Source organism: Cygnus atratus, chromosome 8 (assembly GCF_013377495.2).
Source record: "Cygnus atratus isolate AKBS03 ecotype Queensland, Australia chromosome 8, CAtr_DNAZoo_HiC_assembly, whole genome shotgun sequence".
Lineage (NCBI taxonomy): Eukaryota > Metazoa > Chordata > Aves > Anseriformes > Anatidae > Cygnus > Cygnus atratus.
This window is the reverse complement of record NC_066369.1, coordinates 20,796,944-20,815,046: the sequence shown is the minus strand read 5'-3', so window position 1 is coordinate 20,815,046 and position 18,103 is coordinate 20,796,944. Positions and strand designations below refer to the sequence as shown.

Sequence of the window (18,103 nt, the reverse complement as noted above, 5' to 3'; positions counted from 1 at the left end):
TGAGAAAATTTATGTGGATACATTTGGGGGAAGTCATACAGTAGAAAAATAATGTAGTTTATATGTTCCAATTTCAGATCTGCTCAGAGGGACTATCACACCCATTAAATCCTCTGCTGCATGAGTTGTAATATGGTATAACAGGCCAAATAACATCACTTGTAACATAAGGAAAAATTATGCATCAAAATAATTTTTGTGGAGTATTGCCGCATCAACTTAGAATACCAGAGTCTGGCTGTACTTTATATATAGCCAAGGAGTTAGGAGCTGTTTAAATCTCACTTTGGGGTAATATACCTGAAAGTTTCCCTTTTTTTTTTTTTTTTTGATTCTGAAAAATCAGAATGGATAGGTTATGTTTTCTTACGGAGGAAATGCCACCGTTCTATGAATTATAATAGCTGTTTATTGAATTTAAGCTTTCTTGGAACATTGCAGCTGTAAAGCTTCTTGTAATACAAATAAACATTAGTCATACATTAGGTGCTTCAGAGGAGTTCATCTTATATTTCCAACTGGGAAAAGGAAAGTTATTACAATAGTTACATCTTTATGAGACTGTTTATGACTTGTAGGCTGATCTTCAAATCAAATTTTTAATAAGTGACCCACTGCAGGACTTGAGTATTTTCATATAAAATGTTTGAAAATGGGCATTTAAGCCAAAGACTTCCTAGACATTTATTGTTAATGAACTCCTATTTTTTTACATATTAAATATGCAGCTGTAAAAAATGGAACAGGGTCCCCACTTCAGTACAAATGTAGGTTTATTGTGCAGTAACTCATGGTAAAATTCTCTAACTTTACAAAAACATATACACCACAGCCTGAAGCCGGGCTCAATCCTCTGTGGACAGAGGGCTCGAGGGCACAGACTTGTCAGAGGCAGAGCCAGTGGCACATGAAATTCTTGTATCCTATTAGCTGATGGCGACTGCATCTTTGGTTGGCGTTTGCTGTCTTTTGTCATATCCCATGTGCTTTGCTTGCAGAGCACAGTTCAGTTACAGTGGATCAAACTAAGTATCCAAATACTTGACCGGCTCACATTAACACTAAAGCACGCAGTAACTGGTTCAGTTTCTTACTGTTAAAGGTCCTTTCCTCTTCATCCCCAAAACAGTGCTTGTGATTTTCTGCCAGAGTTGTTCACTCAGAGCCGAGCAAAGTGAGAAGGTTATAATCTGTGGGAATTAAGCAAGAAAAATGCAAAGGATTATCTGTATGGCCAGTATTTACAAAAGCATTAAAATTCACAAAGCTGTGGTAAAGCTGTAAATGGCTACCACCAGCCCTAGGGGTCAGAGCCTGCGCCCAAGGCATGCACACTGCCTCCTCCTGCCCCAGCTGACTCTCTCACTGTGGGACTGCTGGCAGTCCCAAGTTTTGAGGAAGAGCTGGCCGGTTCTGCCATGAGGAGCTGGGGTCCCGTTCCTTTCCTGACTCTCGCTGTGCTGCTGCTTTCTAATTCTGTATTACCGATCTGGAGCAGGCGGCCTACAGCTAAGCATGGGATGAAGGCATTTCTTTTTCTGCACAGGCACCAGGCCCAGTCTTGGCTCCTGAAACATTCTCAAGGAGTCTGAGACATTAATGATGTTATAACAAGTTTATAGTGGGCTCAGTCGTGGGCACCCTGAACTCCCAGCATGAATAATGGCACTTGGATCTATCAAAACTCAGCCTCGTTCATGAACAGTGCCTGTTGCATTTAAGAAATTGCAGGCTTTGCTGTATAGGAACCACTGCTTTAGAGGCTACATACAGCATACTTGAAGGACTAAGAAGGTTAAAATGGGAGATGAAAATAAATGAATAGGAAGCACAGGAAAAGAGGGAAAGATGAGAAGAAACAGGGGTAGGAAAGACTTTGTAAGGGAAGAACACTTATGTAGCTGTGGGGGCAGGAGCAGAACATTGTACAGCCCAGGATGATGCTGTTCCCTGGGAGGTTTCTGCTGAGCTCTCAACGTAAGTGCCTGCCAAAAAAAAAACAAAAGGAGAGAGAAATCTGATTGCAAGGGTGCAATAATCAAACCATTCCTTTCTGTCTTGAAAATGATGAGAAAAAAGGTAATTGGATGTATTGTGCTTTACAATAAAAAGCTGATTTTGAAAAGAAGGAAAACCTTCAGAAAACATTGCCAATTAAATAGTACAGTGAACGACAAAGGCTGCAGAGCAATATACTTGGTATTATAAAGTAACTGTACTTGAAAATAACTTTATAATTGAATAAGGGTACATTAAGAAAATATGATTCAGAACCAATATTATAGTAATTAGATAAAGGAAGCATAAATGAAATAACTGCAGGAAGAGTATTTCCATAGAGATTATAAATGAGATTTTGGTGGAGCAGAAAGGCCTTTAATTGTAATTTAGTGTGCACTACAGAATTATCAGCACAGTGTGTTAGTTCATCATATAAAAGAATATCTGATAATTTCCCCTAATAAGCACATGACAGTTCTTCATATTCTTTCATTACAGCTGATTAGGTATAAAAACAGTATTCTTTTGTTGGAATCTTGTTCAGATCGTTTATGAAAAGGCAAGACATTGTAACCCTGTTTCTATATTGCTGTCCTACAGACATGGTATTTAAAGAGGCCAAAGTAGTACTTGAGTATGCTTTTAAATCTTTATTCTATTGTTTGGCTTTTAAGCTTACTTAAATTCAGTTATTCTCCGCTTTACTGAAAACACCAAATTGCAAAATAAGTGTGTGTAAGCAAAAAGAAAACTAACCCAGCAGACAGTCTAGCTAGCTTTCTGATGTGTGCAGAGCCTAGGTCGTGGTCTAAGTGCAACGCTCCCTCAGTTCTGGATGCAAGGTCTTAGGCACCTAGAACAACGCCTTGTTCAAGCTCCAAAATACTAGCCTGAGTATGTTCCTAAACTACCTGGTGATTCATAGGCTCAGAAACTCTCAAGTGGCAGGAAAGCAATTTTTTAGGCTTTTCCTTACCCATCCCTTCCCTAATAATTTTGAGCCAGAAATTATTTACTGTTTTGTATTGTTGCCATGCCTGAAGGCCTCTGCTGAGCTTACGACCCAGCTACTACATTGTGATAAATTGTCCTCCTCTTCCCTCTCCTCCCCCCGCCAAAGAAAAAAAGCTTAAGTGCAAATGCAGATAAGAATAAAGCCCCATAATTGGAACTAATGAGATACTTAAATCAGTTATTCTCCAAATGCTAGCTTAGCCAGAAAGCCTGCACATCAGGAGCAGTAAAGACATACATTCTGGGAGCTTACACATTACCAGGTAACCAGCAAAGGACAGGGCAAAGTACACAGGCTCCCCAGCATCCTCTAGGCATTTCTGTTTAAAGAATACCCTTATGTTTAGAAGTGCCCTTTTAACAGCAGATGTGGATACCACCACTTCTTTTGTTAATTTGCAATAGTCTTAATTCACTGAGGAAACAGGAGACCTCAGTACAAGGCACTCCTCAAACCTTAAAGGCTCACAACATTTTACCTGACACAAGCCTGCACACTTAGCACTTGCAATGCCTCAGCTTGAGTAAGAGATGGAAGGAGACTCACCAGTCACTGTGACAGTCTGAAGTCAGGAATCTACGCCCATCTTTTTGGAACGCTGCTGAGTTTGAACTTCTTCCTGCACGACTTTTCTAGATGAGTAAGTAGCCATCAGGGAGATCTACTCTTTCCTTCTTCAGTAGTATTTCAAAGGAGACCTCTGAATGCATTGCATCAGGGACAAATACCCACCTGCAGAAGAGAGCTGAGGATTGTCACCCCATTTCTAACAGAGGTGCCTGACTTGGTCCTGCAGGGCTGTCCCTAAATATGCAATTGTGTCTTTAAGATGTGCTCCTCACCGGCATGTCCTTGGTACTCCTGTTCCAAGACAGCCAGCTCTCCCCAGGCATAGGGACAGCGTGGGAACTTAACACAGGATCGGGGCTTTCAGTGCATGTGCCAGACAACCCGTAACCATTATAGCAGCCAGCTCTTACACAATGAACAGCAGTGACGAGCAAGTGCTAGAAAGAAGCATCATTACTGATGCCATTTTGCAGGTAAGAACCCATGATACAGTGCAATTTAAGCACAGGTTGTAAATCTCTTAGATCTGTGAGAGATTACGTGAAGATATGGGCTAATTTTGCATATATAATGCTAGGATCAGTTGTGCTTCTTTTAAAAGATGTCTCCCAACCTGCAGACAAGGCCAGGAAAGGAACTGCCTTGGAGGGCTCCCTTGCAGCACTTGGCAGTCAAATTCAAAGGGCCCACCAGGAGGGAATGGGACTTGGGACAGGCGGGGGGGTAGGGCCTAGGTGAAGGTTTCCCAGGGAATAGCTGCAGCCAACAAAGTTTCCTGCCAGCAGTCATGGTGAGGGGCTGGGAGCTTCTAGAAACCAAACTGTGGACCAAGGTGTGAGGAAAGGTGATGAGATCAAGCACTTGAGGCCATCACTTACTGCGGCAGACAGGCGCTGTATGCCGTGGCACGTAGCATTTTAAGCAGTCCTCTTTATCCCCTGTGATGTCTTCCTGACTATTTAGCGTACAAATTCCATTAAGTGATTACAGATGGGTGGTGTTTTCCCAGTACATTACTAGCAGAAGAATATAAATACAGGACATGAAGTTTCAGTAACTTAAGGTAAACTTACCAAAAGGTCAGCTAAATATTAACATTGCTGTGCCCAAAATTAATTACAGCAATGGCAATTTCTGCGTAATTAGTCTACTGACAGAAGACACTAGTAAAATTGTTAAAAGATGAATGAGCAAGCGAGTCTTGGTTGCCCAATTTTCATAACCTTTCACAAGAATGAAAGAAATGCCCAGAAATTGTTTCAGATATCTCAAGAATTACTTGGCAGCCTAGAAACTTAATTATGTTTTTGCTTTCAGGAAGATATCCAACACTTGGCTTAGCACGGGCTGGTTCACAATGACTATCGCATTAGAGCTCTGTGACAGGATAAATGTTTATGGCATGGTGCCACCGGATTTCTGCAGGTAGGATTTATTTTGGAACCATTACTAGTCAACAAGGTTGAACGCTACAGATAAATATCTGAGTCTTTAATTTTTTCTCTGAAACATGTTTTCCGTCCTCTTAAAGCAATTAATTAACATGTCCCAAGATCTGATTCTGAAAGCAACAAACAGCATTTAATTATGTTATATAAAATATTTAAAAAAAAAATTGTTTGTAGTGTGGGAGAATTAATCCATCTTGTTGGTTTCTTTTAGTCTCTGAATATTTATCAGCTAAAAGTAATGCAATAATTGGCATGAAATTAATCTGAAAAAAGGAATACTGGAAAATATTACTTCTAACTTGTTTTTAAAGGTTCCCGCCACAATTAATAGAGAAATGGAGTTATTACAGTGACTAGTTTCTAAACTAACTTTCTATACAACGAAAGTTAAGCTCATTGTTCCTATGTCACATACATCCCAGTCTGCCAATTAACTGGTTTCCTAAATAATCCCCACCAAAAACAACCGACCAACCAAAATCAAAACAAACAACAACAACAGAACCACCTCAGAATTTGGGCCTGCAGACTAGATAATCAGTCCTGTAATCACCCATTTTGGTCATGCAGGGTGTGGGCTACAAGTGGTGGAAAGAGCACACACATTCTGTCAGTGGAAGCTGTGACCCCGTTCACGCTGTTGTACACAGTAACAGCTTGTGCAGATTTTCCAGCTACATCACGCCCAGCCCTATTCAGGCCCCAGACCTGAGGTGCCAGTTAGGGTTTCCTACTAGGGGTCACAGAGGTAGGGAAGCAGACCTCCCCTTCCCTCGTTATTCACATGATGCAAAGTACTAACCTGGTATAAGCTCATACAGATGTGTTTTACACCAACAGTCTTTACACTGATTTAAGTATCATCTGTCCATCTATAACTAGGCCTAGTACTCTGGCCTTCTGAAAAATGTGGTTGTGTGCCCACCCCACTAGGCCTGAGGCCAGCTGCACTGCCAACTGATCGATCCAGCAATGCATGGAGCTGGTAGTCACAGTCTGGAACGTGGCATCAGTGCAACGTTTCATCCCCTGTTCACAAAGCCCTCTCACTGAGAGGTACTTGCCTGAATTTTGTTGCAAATGTAATGATCTCACTGAAGTTTGGTTCATTGACTAATTCAAGATGCCTTTCAGGGGAAAGGGGAGAGAACTGTTGCAGTGACAGGTTAGCTCATCTATCACTAAGAAGAGGAGTGCTTTGACTTTCTTTTGAGCACTAAAAAGGATCATTCAAAAATCTGCATTTATCCTGGGCACAAAATAGTTGAAATCCCTGAAGAAATTATAGTATAAAATGTCAACACTAAATTCCACTTTGTGAGAATTTCTACAAATTATAACAAAATACAGATGATAAATGCTGTGATGTACTGCCAGATTTCATCGTGAATTCTCCAAGGAAAATAACAAACTAGTTCCGATATTCCAGGCAACATAAATACCTTCCACAGCACAGCGTTTCAGTTCCCCTGTCAGTTCAATTTGCCAAGACACACTTCTTCAGTTTCTGTTCTGGAATGGTTATGTCCCTGGCATCACTGTAAGTGGCTGGTCTGTCTTACTGCAGAAGTGGCTGCATTCCAGTGGCACATGGAAGTAATTCTTAAATAAGCGATCTAAAAATGGAGAAGTTAGGAGTGAGCATTGCTTTACATTGAATTGCTAACTTTTCAGGCCAGCTTCCTTGTCAAAATCAGATTAGTTTAGGTGCATATGCTTGGTTTTAAAAACAAACAAAATCATCTCTTTGAGAGAGACTAAAATTGTAACTGAGACCATACAAAAGGTTTTCACAGAATTGACACACTGAAATCAAATGGATGTAATATTAAATTATAACACATAAGTGCTGCAATCAATTCTATTGTCAATAAATGTAATAATGCTTATAGCCTGGATAACAAATCATAATCTAAAGGCTCACTTGGTCATTAAAAATGCTAGAAGGTCATTTCTTAATCAAAATAATATAAAATGTGCTTACTTAAGTGGTTTATTCCCCAGACAACGAAGGGGAAATTTGTAGTTCCCATGCCTAGAAGATGCTATCCATGAAGATCTGTGAAATGAACCTGTTGCTATAAATGAAGTTAAACTTAGTTTGCTCTTCAGCCGCTCATTAAACAGTGCTTCCTTTCAAAGAAATAAGACAACAAACCAAAATAGCATAAAGAAAGAAAGAATCTGTAAACAGCTGTACTTTAAGCCAGATTTCCCTGCTTTGCACTCAGACAAAACACACATCTACCGCATCGAAAAACATTATAAAAGAGGCAACAAAAATCACCCTACTTCTCTCATGTATGTATGAAATGGTATAGGTCAAAGTATATCTTACTTGCTGTGCAGCTGAAGAACCATTAAGATTTAAAATATATTTATCAGTATTCTAGTTTCTACTCAAATTTAATATCACTAGATTTACAACTCCAGCAGATATCCATTATTTTTTAAGTTTTAATCTCTGGAGTAAGTAAAAAGTGTGGGTGATCACTATTGTGGAATTAAATTAGTATCACATCTGTAACGTGAAGGACACCTCAAAGGTATCATGAATATCATACTGTTGAATCTGCTACAAATTATTAGCTTAAGATCATTAACCAAATTGCTTTCCACCCATGCAGGAAAAATAGTCTAGTGAAGCAGTCTGCACTAGAGACTAAAAAGATTTGTCACTATTAATTGCAACAACGTGTTTTAGATTCATTTCTATTTACTTTCACTGGACATTGATTTTATAGTTGAACTGGAATTGGTGACCTGATTATTATAAATTCCTAGTACCATGCAGCAAAGCTGTATGTAATATTGAATCCCTTTACTTGGCTACAGATTTACACTGCTCTAAGGGTTAATGGCTTTGATATTGCTCTCGTGCTGTTACATACGTCTGTCTTGCACATTCTAGAATAAGATGAAAGCCTATGTTTGCATGCGCATTACAAATGTTTTGGAGAGTGTGCACCTCTCGCTCTTCTGCCACCAAACCAGTCATCTTGCTGTATTTCTTCCAGTGCCCAGGAACCCACTCCTGGCTTTTACTGGAGTAAAAACTAGTGCCCCAGGTAGGAAAGGTTTCCCTCCCTGAGCAGCCTTCAGCAATCTGCTGTATGCACATGGAAGGACTCACCCCTGACTGGGACATCGAGGTTTCCTCTTGCTACTCTCCCTCCATCAGCAGCCAGATTGTGGAGCCCAGATAGCACCACAATTCCTGAAGGAGCTGCAGTGCTGCTGCTTTTCTTTGTGGCTGCTCAGCAGCGTATGTGGGAAGGACACAGACAAATCTTAATGCATTTTGTAATAATGCCAACCCCCGTCTGTTGGATTAGCTGCAGCAGGTTGGGTCCTTGCAGGTATCTCTGGGTTTTCACACACAAGGAAAATTCAAGGTGTTGAAGAACCCTCTTTAACCTCCCCTCTCTTACCTCCCTGCCTTCATGGGCCTTCTGGAACTCGCAGAAACTTAAAGCTTAATTCTGAGGCTTATTTTAACTGATAGGAGTATTTTTTCTTCCAATTATGGAACCAGATCATTTTCCTATGAAGAATCCTCATTTGACTGCCAGGCCATTTCCCATCTGCGATAATTTGCCTGAAAATTGGCATTTGAAATCCTTTAATTTATTCCTTTGGGTACAGCTTTTAAATCTAGTGTTTTCTTACCTCCCTCTCTCCATTTTCAACGGTTTTAAATCAAGTGCAAAGAAGCAGTTGTTGCTAGTTAGATTTGCTGGGGCTTATGGAGGGCTTGATGCTCATAGGATTGTATAAACTGTATGGGAGGTAGCCATGCCTTTTAGTCGTTATACACACATTTCACCTCATTACCTTGATAACTTAATAACAAAATGCATAAATGGTTTGGAAAACTGGGATAGAATACATGTCAAGGAAATGGGATCCTAGGAATAAAAGGCAAAAAGTTATCCAGAAACCTTCATAGTATTGTCATAGCATGCTGCCCATCACTCAACGTGTTAATTACATCTTACTCACCCTTGAAGACAGGAATTTCTTGACACCGCAAGTTAAGTTCATATAGCTTTAGTAGGTTGATCACTCTGTATGTAAAGGGAGAGGCTGACCAGAACATGGAATGGGATGGCCGTGTTTTTCTGTCTTGTTTCTTCTGAGGCAAACACTGTTTGCTGTATTTTCAGCTTTCACTGTGGGTGGATACCATCTGTGGGAAAATGTGCACTGAAGTGGCAAACAGTAGATGACTGACACTGGGTACAAGCACTTACACTATTGCTGTGCTGGCAGGCTATTAGGCAGGAAGTAGAGTATATTTTACAAAGGATCTTCCCTAGATTCCTCCCAGCTGTGATATTAATATGCATGTGAAGTCTGACAAAATACTGATTAATGTCCAGTATCAGTCAGTGATAAAACAGCATCTGTTTTAATGTTAATAAATGAGGTGGCAAGCAATTTCCGTATAGAAATTACTCATGCATTTCATTCGCTGGTGACACAAGCTAATTGCAGAGTTAGAAGATAACACAGTACAGTTAATTTTGGCTATGGTGTAGTTACCCAAGCCAGTATTCAAATCCAAACCTTACTAGCATGAAATCTGGGGGAATCCAGAACTCCCACAAAGGGGAAAAAACTTCAGACAAAAAGTGCTAAGTACGTAACTGCCTTTCAGTGTTCATAAAGCCAAACACATTTGGACTTTTAGCCTCAAAAACCTCAGTCTGCTGCAGAGTAATCCTGGAGCTGGTTAAAGCCATCAGCATTTTGGGCTCTGTATTAGAATTTGCCTCTGGTTCAGCCCATGAGCCTGCACGCAACTCCTGACAGCACCCATCGGGCAGTGCACAAAATACAGCAACCCACTACAGCCCGAAGCTAAGGGGTACTTGGGTGGATACTTCAGTATCCACTTGGGATATTCTGGTTTTAACTTTGGAATTTTAATGTAACGTGGAATCCCTGTCTTCAGAAGGGAAATCCTTTGCTAAAGAAATCCATTGGTAGAATATTGATAAGAAAGCACTTACTGTAAGGTACAGGCTTCAAAATGTTGCTTCAAAGAGGCACTAGGAAAAGTGTAACCCTAGGTAAATACTACATCATCAGAGCCAGAGATAAGAGAGAGGACCACTATCAGGCCTTCTCTCTTTCCTTCTTCCTTCTGACAGACCCACCCCCTGTACCTGTGGAAGAAAAACCATGAGCAGCATTCCTCCAGATCCTCTGAGGCAAATCTGATTCCAAAGTTCTCACAACAAGTCATTGTTAATTTCAGTGTACAGCAAAGGAATAGGGATGGGACGCAAAGAGAGTTATTTCCTGCTTTTTTTTGCTCTTCTAGTTCATGTTCTGCAAACCCAACTCAGGCCTGAAAAAAAAAAAAAAAAAAAAAAAACACAACAAGGGGGGAACAGTAACTAAACTGGTGAAGAGACATCAGGGCCAGCAGCCTTAACAGGGTCTCTGTGCAGTACTGGGGCCTTAGCAGTTAACTTATTTCCACTGTGACTGCATTTATTCAAAGTCAGTTGGAAATAAGATTTCAACTTTACTAATCCTAATTTTAAAGCCGTAAATTTCCACCAAGCAATATAGGTTTACCCTTGAGAACACATGGGTAAAATCCGGCTACAGTGTGGAAAGGAACAGTCTAAATGAGAGGCAGATGCCGTTTTTTTCAGTAGTTCTTAAGAAAGCATAAATCACATCCAAATGTATCTTGTTAGATTTACAGTAAGCAAACAAATGATTAATTTAAGAAATTATAATAAAAGCTCCAATATATAAAAAAAGAACTATAAGAAAATGTAACTGAAGACTGAGATCTAATAGTGAAAGCTAAAAAGAATGTATTAAATATATATAAAAGCGTATATTTTTACATTAAAGATATACATTCTGTAAGTGAGGTATTAAAAGATTTTTCACTCTCCTATGTATTCCAGTGAGAATATATACAGCAAATTTAGAATCCATCTTACTCCACAAATGTAATTTTATTGTTATTCTGTTGTTGTAAGATTGATCACCCTGTTGTGTTACTAGGAAGCTAGATTGATTGAATTAAAACATTAATCTACAGTACAAATGGAAAACAGCAGTAATATCATACATTACCACTGCATATACAATATGGATAATGGTAAAATAAGAAGAATTAGAGAACTGCGTAGGTGACAGAATTACACAGTAAAAATAATGACCAAGACAGAATGCTGACAGATTGTGGATGCATTCAATTGAAATTGAGCTTAAATATTAGCTCTTCAAAATGAAAATGATCAACTCAATATTAGAGCTGACAGCCCTGAATCTCCATGACAGCTCTGAATTTTTGCTCTGTACAGTGGTTCTTACTCAGCTCAGGTTTTAATATAGAGCAGTTCCAAGGCTTTACTAAATGGCAGTGTTTTGATCAACTTTTTGTTATTTTTTTTCTGCCACTACAAAATAGTTTCTTGGTAGTAACTGCGGAGATAGGTACAACTGGGTCATTCTGTCAGGGACAGTTCTCTCTCTTTGAGTTAATGACAGAGACAGTTGGATGAGGTCCTGTCAGCCTGTGCTCAAAGCAAAACATAATGGGTATAGTTTAATATAGAGAATAAGACAAAAAAGAATGAACCATTGTGGCTTACTACATTATAAACATAATACATGTGTCTTTTACAGAATGCAACACCAAAACATGGATGTTAAAACTGCTGAAATAATTTTTATCCTACCTATCTAATGGGTCTTCAGCATACCCTACCTGTCACCACACGAGTACAGCATCTCCTACTGGTTAACACTGATGGGCTCACAAGGGCAGAAGGGTACTGTGGGTGAATGACTTCAGTTTTTAGCTTAGATATGTGAAAGGTGCCATTATAAAATCCAAAATAACTCACCTGTGCATTTGATGTTTGATTGTAAGGCCAGCAGCAGTGGGCTGTATCAGTGACCTGGCATGCAGATGTGCTCATTGAAGTTGTGCGCTCACATCCTGGTGCACCATGCTGTGAGTGTTCAACTGAACTGCATTGACACAGATAATCACCTCCTCTCTACCTTTCCCTTCCCTTTCTTCCGCCATTTCAGTAAATACCTCTCCAAAGCTTTTTACAAATCACTATCGAGATATAAATCTCTTAAGCAGTTTGCTTCAAATTTTAGAGTAGTAACACAGCCCTGCAGCACTCTCCCTTGTTTCTGAGCTACTGCTGTCTTTTGTTTAACTGGGAGGAAGAGATTAAAAGAAGGAGCAAAGGAAAAGCCTTTGCCACATTCTGATGTATTAAATATTCAAGAAAAATGCAGATACCTAGAAATATGGTTTAGCTGGGAGTAAAAGTGGATTTGAGCCCATCGGCTTATTAAAGATAATATCTTTTCAATCAGTAAAGAAGAACATCTGGGGCTTCCATCTATTTTCTTTCTCCCACAGGGATCCTAATCATCTTTCAGTACCTTATCATTATTACGAACCTTTGGGACCCGACGAGTGCACAATGTACATTTCACATGAGCGGGGACGAAAGGGCAGTCATCATCGTTTCATCACAGAGAAACGAGTGTTTGAGAACTGGGCACGGACATTCAATATTCACTTTTTCCAACCAGACTGGAAACCAGAACCACTTACTGTAAATCACCCCGAGATTAAACCAGTGGTCTGAGGGATGAGCGCACAAGACCGCAATCACAATCACCTCCTGTATCAGCCGTCAGGGTGTTGGACCTTCTGGGACAGCAAGGCAACCTAGAGGAGAAGGGTAACAGGATTTGCAGCTGATAACTGCAAACTGCAACAACAGTCAGGAAGTTATGAAGGAGTATATCGAGTGCTTTCCATTGAACTGTGTATTAATCCAGTATATAGCCTTTTTTGGCCATCTAACTTCCTGTGTGTGTATGTGACTTGTGAAAAGCAATTTGAGTATCATTAATGGGATGGTTAATTCATTATGATTTTTTAAAGTACAACACCACTGAATTTTCATAGTGAAAACTTACAGTATTTATTTAATGGAGGTTTTTACGCAACCTAGGCCAGTATTTTTCTAATTCACAGTTCTGTGGTTGTTGATCTTTCATAATCTTTCAAATCCAGAATTAATATTGCTGATGGTTTGAAAGGCCTAGCTTTTTATTTATAGGATTTGTTTGAAAAATATGATTCTATATAGCATGTAATTAATATTTGATCTGGAAATGTTGCATTTCTTTTAAAAATTTTGGGCTCCATTCCAGCATAAAGCCTTTAACAGCAAGAATGGTCCCATGTGCAGATCTAGCTAACTTTACATTCTGGCATCTCGTGTTAATATGAAAATGGTAGTGAAAATTCTTTTCGATATTAATGTGAATTTTCTGCTGTGATATCAAACTGCTGGTTTTTAATCAGAGGTGGGGAAAGAAGGGCAAAGTTCATCAAAAAATGACTGTTTATAGCAGCGTGTTCTCAATGAAGAAGACCAACTAAGGCTGGAGGGGTTGCGTTTTGTTTTGCCTGTTGTCGTCCTGTAAGAGGCTGAAGGAGCAACCTTCCTGAGGTAACAAGCTACAAAACCAGGCAACAACAGTTTGCAACAACGGCTTGCAGCAACATGACCAAACTTCTGAAATCACGAAGCTGCACCACCAGGTACTACAGTATCAGCCATACTAGCCAAAAAGATGGTAACGTTACACCTGTATGGTCTATGCCTTCCACTGTTCCAAGACGATCACTGATCTCAGAGATCGTGGATCACACTGAGGTGAGATGTGGAAGGATTTCCACGAGTATGAAATTGTGCCCCTGCTAACAGCCAAGTTACACTTGGCATTTTCTTTGTGAAGTACTAAAGCCTGGCAAACGCGAGGGGGTGGGCAATGCTAGCTCTGTATATGGAACCTCACACTGTGTCTTACTGGGTTATACTTGGCTTATGAATAAAGAACATTTCAGTTACACTATTATTTTTCCTTTTGCCTCACAAATATTAAATCTCTTAATTACTCCTATTGATTACTTTGAAGAAGTTATTGCATGAAACAATATAATTCAGGTGACAAAAGGTGTCTCTCATTAGAAAAATAAAGCTAAAACAAAGATGTTACCTTGAAGCATCTAAGCCCAACAAGCTCAACCTCAGAGGCAGTACATGGAACTGGGACCAAACTCAGTGTCAATTAAACCCAATTATGACCCGTTATGACTTCCTCTTTCCAAAATTCATAGCAATAGCTGCAGCTGCCCAGCAGATGCCTTGGTTCTCTAGTGACAATGTGCAGTAAAATGCCTTGTTTACCCCTTTAATACTGTGTGGACCTGAAGAGCAGGTCTCAGAAAGCCATTCTCCTTGTTGCTGTGCTCCCCGCGATCAGAGTAAGAAACTATAACCTATTTTGCCTTTAAACTCCTCTTGTGGTGTAAAGTTCATCAAAAGAAACATCATTCAGCACACAAAGTGAATGCAAAGCTCTCCTACTGACAATTACTTGTAACCATCTCTTGCCAGCTGATGTTTAACTCTTCTTATTTCATTGATTGTGTTTTATTCCTTCCACTTAATTTCACAAAAATTCTACAGAATTGTCTTTTGAACTTATGGTAATTTGCACATCCCTTTCAGCATGTGTACTGGGGCATGTAGCCAACATGCATTACTCAAATTGAGGAACTCTGTCAAATTGATTTACAGATTATTTCTAATATGACTGCAAGAGATGGTACAGATCGCAGGAGGTACTCTGATGCCACCATCCTTTTCTTATTTTATTATATAATAATAAAAGGATCTTGTCATTATAAAGTAGAGCTGTTAGTTTTTACATCAGTTGAGAAGGGCTGCAGGATATGTATGCTAGATGTTTTAAGCTAGTCACGTTATTTTTAAATATAGATCATTTTAAAATAGATTACTCAGTGTGATCTACTTACAGTATTCAGCAGGACCATGTACACTTTCAAGAATATGTTGTGCTCCACATGCATGTTTCCTGTCTGAAAGACTGGTCAGTACCCCATAGATCAGATGAAATATTAAGACTCTGAAGAAACATGGGATAAACTGACATTAGATCTCCTAACTTCCAACAGAGTGAAACTAAGGATCGTAAATATTCCTGCTTCGGTTTTGTTGATAATTATGTGTTGTTGATACCGTTAAACATTTCCAGTCTTCTAAAAAACAAAACAAACTCAAAACTCACTTTATTCTTATCAAACTCCTATGCTGATTCAGCATGGTCCCCAACATAATTAAAAAAAGTACGAAGATGTCTTTTGTAAGAGTAAGTCACACCTGCATATAGAAGACTTACCGAAGAAGGAATTTGATGAAGCCAAGACAGCAAGTTTTAAATAGGATTGATCGCTGATTTATAAAGAATATAAATCCAGTCCAGAAAGTGCAAGTTATGAGTGCAAAAAAAAATATTTCTAAAACGCTGCAATTTTAATTTAAAAATCACTGATGTATTTTTCTATAAATGCAAAATTCTCAACTATATCATATTATGCTACATTTCAGCCTGCAGTAAGGTTTTATGGCCTAGTTATAAAACAAACAGATTTACAACATAAAATCTTGTCAGGCCAAAGTAGTACAACCAGGATTCTCTAGTTTATGCTGTCATCTTACACTCCTCACTATAATTTGATCAATTCACGAGCTTCATTGTGCATCATTTTATATATTAAAAATTCTTGCAAAACAGTTTTTACAGAGATCAGCAGTTTTAAGATCTGTTACTTTAGCTCTGTACTTGTAGCACACCTTATATCCTTTTATGTTAGGCTTCAACAGAGTAGCTATTTTTCATCTTGAAGAACCATAGCTCTTAAGCCATGCCATGTGCAAATGAGAACGAGAGCTGAGAATGATAAAGAAAATCTCTGCAACTAAGAATGGAAAAATATCACCATTGGTTTCTGTTATTTTGGCACAACACAGTTGCAAAATACCCAGCTAACAGCATCACTATACAAAATAAGACACAATGCCCCTGAGAAAACCTTCCATACAGAGTTTTAAAGCACCTCAGAACAACAAGTTAATACTGTCTATTCCTGGAGAGGAAAACTGAGAAAAGGAGTTACTTAACTTAATAAGAAGTAACTACTCACTAAGTTAAATAACTTAAAAACATATGAACTACAGCTTTAGCACCCTGTTTTTAGAAGAGATTCAGGTCTGCTGACAAACTACCTCTGGCTCTAGCCAGTTGTGTCAGGAACCATGACTTCAAAGAACACACAATGTTTCATGTATTATACACACACACACACAAACAGAAGTATAAATTGATAAAGTTCTGCAGGATATGTTTACCTGGGTCTTGTTCTACAGTACTTCTCAAGCAAACTTCTTAGGAAATCAAGTGATTTTTAATCTAGGTAGCGCTCAGGAGGCAAGGACACAACAACAGAAAAATAGATGGAAGAACATTCCAAATACAAGACTTCTATGGAGCAGATTACTACCCAGCCAGTAAGTTTGAGGAGATGAGGTGAGGGGAATCTACCAAATGGGCAATGGAGCATGGTTTGTGCTGTCTAACTATATTCCCCTGAAACAGGAAGATCAAAGTCAGGCTGAAGCTGACAGAGTGGAAAGTTGTGGCTCAACAGCAAACACTGTGCTGCAGAAGTTTCTTTTCAATTTTCTATAGATCTATTGCATGCACCACAAAAACTCTTTGAAAAATTCTGAAAATCACCTCTGAATAATGAAAATTATTTATTTGATGCAAGGAGATGCAATTTCTATCTATATTAAAAACATACCTTAGGGATATAAAAACTAATAGGTATGGAAACGGTTAAAGTATTTGTAAGATGGAAAAATGTAGTGCAAAAAAGAACAAAGTACAGAAACCTTACAGGTTCTATGAGGTTTCCACTTCTGGTACATTACTTAATACTGATCAATTCTGAGCTTCCAGCTACCTACTGCCAGGATACCTTACATATCACAAGATTTTATAAGCAGAAAGGAAAAATAATTTTTTTGGAAGAACACAGTCTCCTGAAAAAAAGAAAAATGAAAAAAAAAAGAACAGGGAAATCGGAAAGGACAAAAGCCTAAGACGGTGAGAGATTTCTCTGGACAGAAGCTGAAAAATAAAAAAGCCTCAAAGGATGTTTGATAAAATGGCTCTAAAATAACTCTGCTTATGCTGAATATCTGTTATAACTGCTACATTTTAAAGCATTTTCTACAATGAAAACGACAACAAAACTTGCAACATCAAATGTCATTTAACCACAGTAAGGATGGACTTTCAGTATCGTAGTGGAAATAAAGATGGTGACTTTTATCATGGCTGAATGTTGAACAGGCTCCATGGCAAACACAGTATCACAAAGAACTGCGGTGTGCAGCTAGAGGCCACAAACCAGCATCTCCTTCCCTTCTGTGGCACCCCTCCCAGAGCTGCGTACAAGAGAGCACAGCTCTAATAGGACACACTCTTTCAGTGCCAGCAGACAAGTGAAAATGTTTCTTATGTTGTCTTTTAACACCAGAGCAAGCCTGAGAAACTACTCAACAGATGATCAACATGCAATATCGTTACTCATTGCAGAGTAATTTGGTTGGAAGTTGTCTTCAGAAATCATGAACACAAAGACAAGAAACTACAGACAAGTAACCCTAGCACATTCCAGATGAATAGATGAAAAGCTGTAACAGAACAGAATTAGCAGTCATAAAGACTTACCTTATCTTGGCTAAAAAGCAGTGCAGTTTTTGTAAGAAAAGGCATGGCTCGCCAATCTATTCACACCTCTTCGGTGTTTTCTGAAGCAAGTGGACAAGATCCAGGTGATGAGTCCACTTGGAGCTCCACAGCTCGTTTTGCAAAGTCGCTCTTCAAAGACTTCCAAAAAAGCTATGGTAGCACAGCATAACAGAGAAGATTGTTACCTAAGGAACCCATCAGAACACAGGAAACAGAGGTTAAGAGAACACATCATCAGCTTTTCCATCACCATACGGCTACAAGCAGAATTCCAGAGGAAGATGTCACAATATATGACATATATGGGACATACATGACATAGATGGGTCTCCCTCCCACCCTGGGCAGCCACCCCAAGACCCCA

At 39.1% G+C, this 18,103-nt stretch overlaps 1 protein-coding gene and 1 long non-coding RNA gene across 4 annotated transcripts in view; one reads left to right on the top strand and one right to left on the bottom strand.

The window, feature by feature from the left end:
• Positions 1-13,963, top strand: part of ST6GALNAC5 (ST6 N-acetylgalactosaminide alpha-2,6-sialyltransferase 5) — a 71,192-nt gene extending 57,229 nt beyond the window's left edge. Inside the window, exons 4-5 of one of the 2 annotated variants that reach the window (XM_035538218.2) lie at positions 4,904-5,011; positions 12,455-13,963. In XM_035538218.2, coding sequence (XP_035394111.1) covers positions 4,904-5,011; positions 12,455-12,686 — 340 coding nt within the window. In that variant the 3' untranslated portion in view covers positions 12,687-13,963. The remainder of the gene's footprint in view (positions 1-4,903; positions 5,012-12,454) is intronic. The other variant, XM_035538219.2, reaches the window with a different exon arrangement.
• On the bottom strand, positions 6-18,033 carry LOC118243784 (uncharacterized). 2 transcript variants are annotated; one of them, XR_004777325.1, is made up of 10 exons: positions 17,719-18,033; positions 14,936-15,045; positions 12,653-12,769; positions 10,209-10,393; positions 9,040-9,226; positions 7,022-7,115; positions 6,480-6,653; positions 4,465-4,602; positions 3,563-3,748; positions 6-1,190 (listed from the first exon to the last, which is right to left on the bottom strand). It is a non-coding gene; the product is annotated as an uncharacterized LOC118243784 (long non-coding RNA). The 2 variants fall into 2 exon arrangements; XR_004777324.1 differs by lacking the exons at positions 7,022-7,115; positions 14,936-15,045; positions 17,719-18,033 and having other exon boundaries at positions 12,653-12,763.
• Between the last annotated feature and the right edge of the window lie 70 nt (positions 18,034-18,103).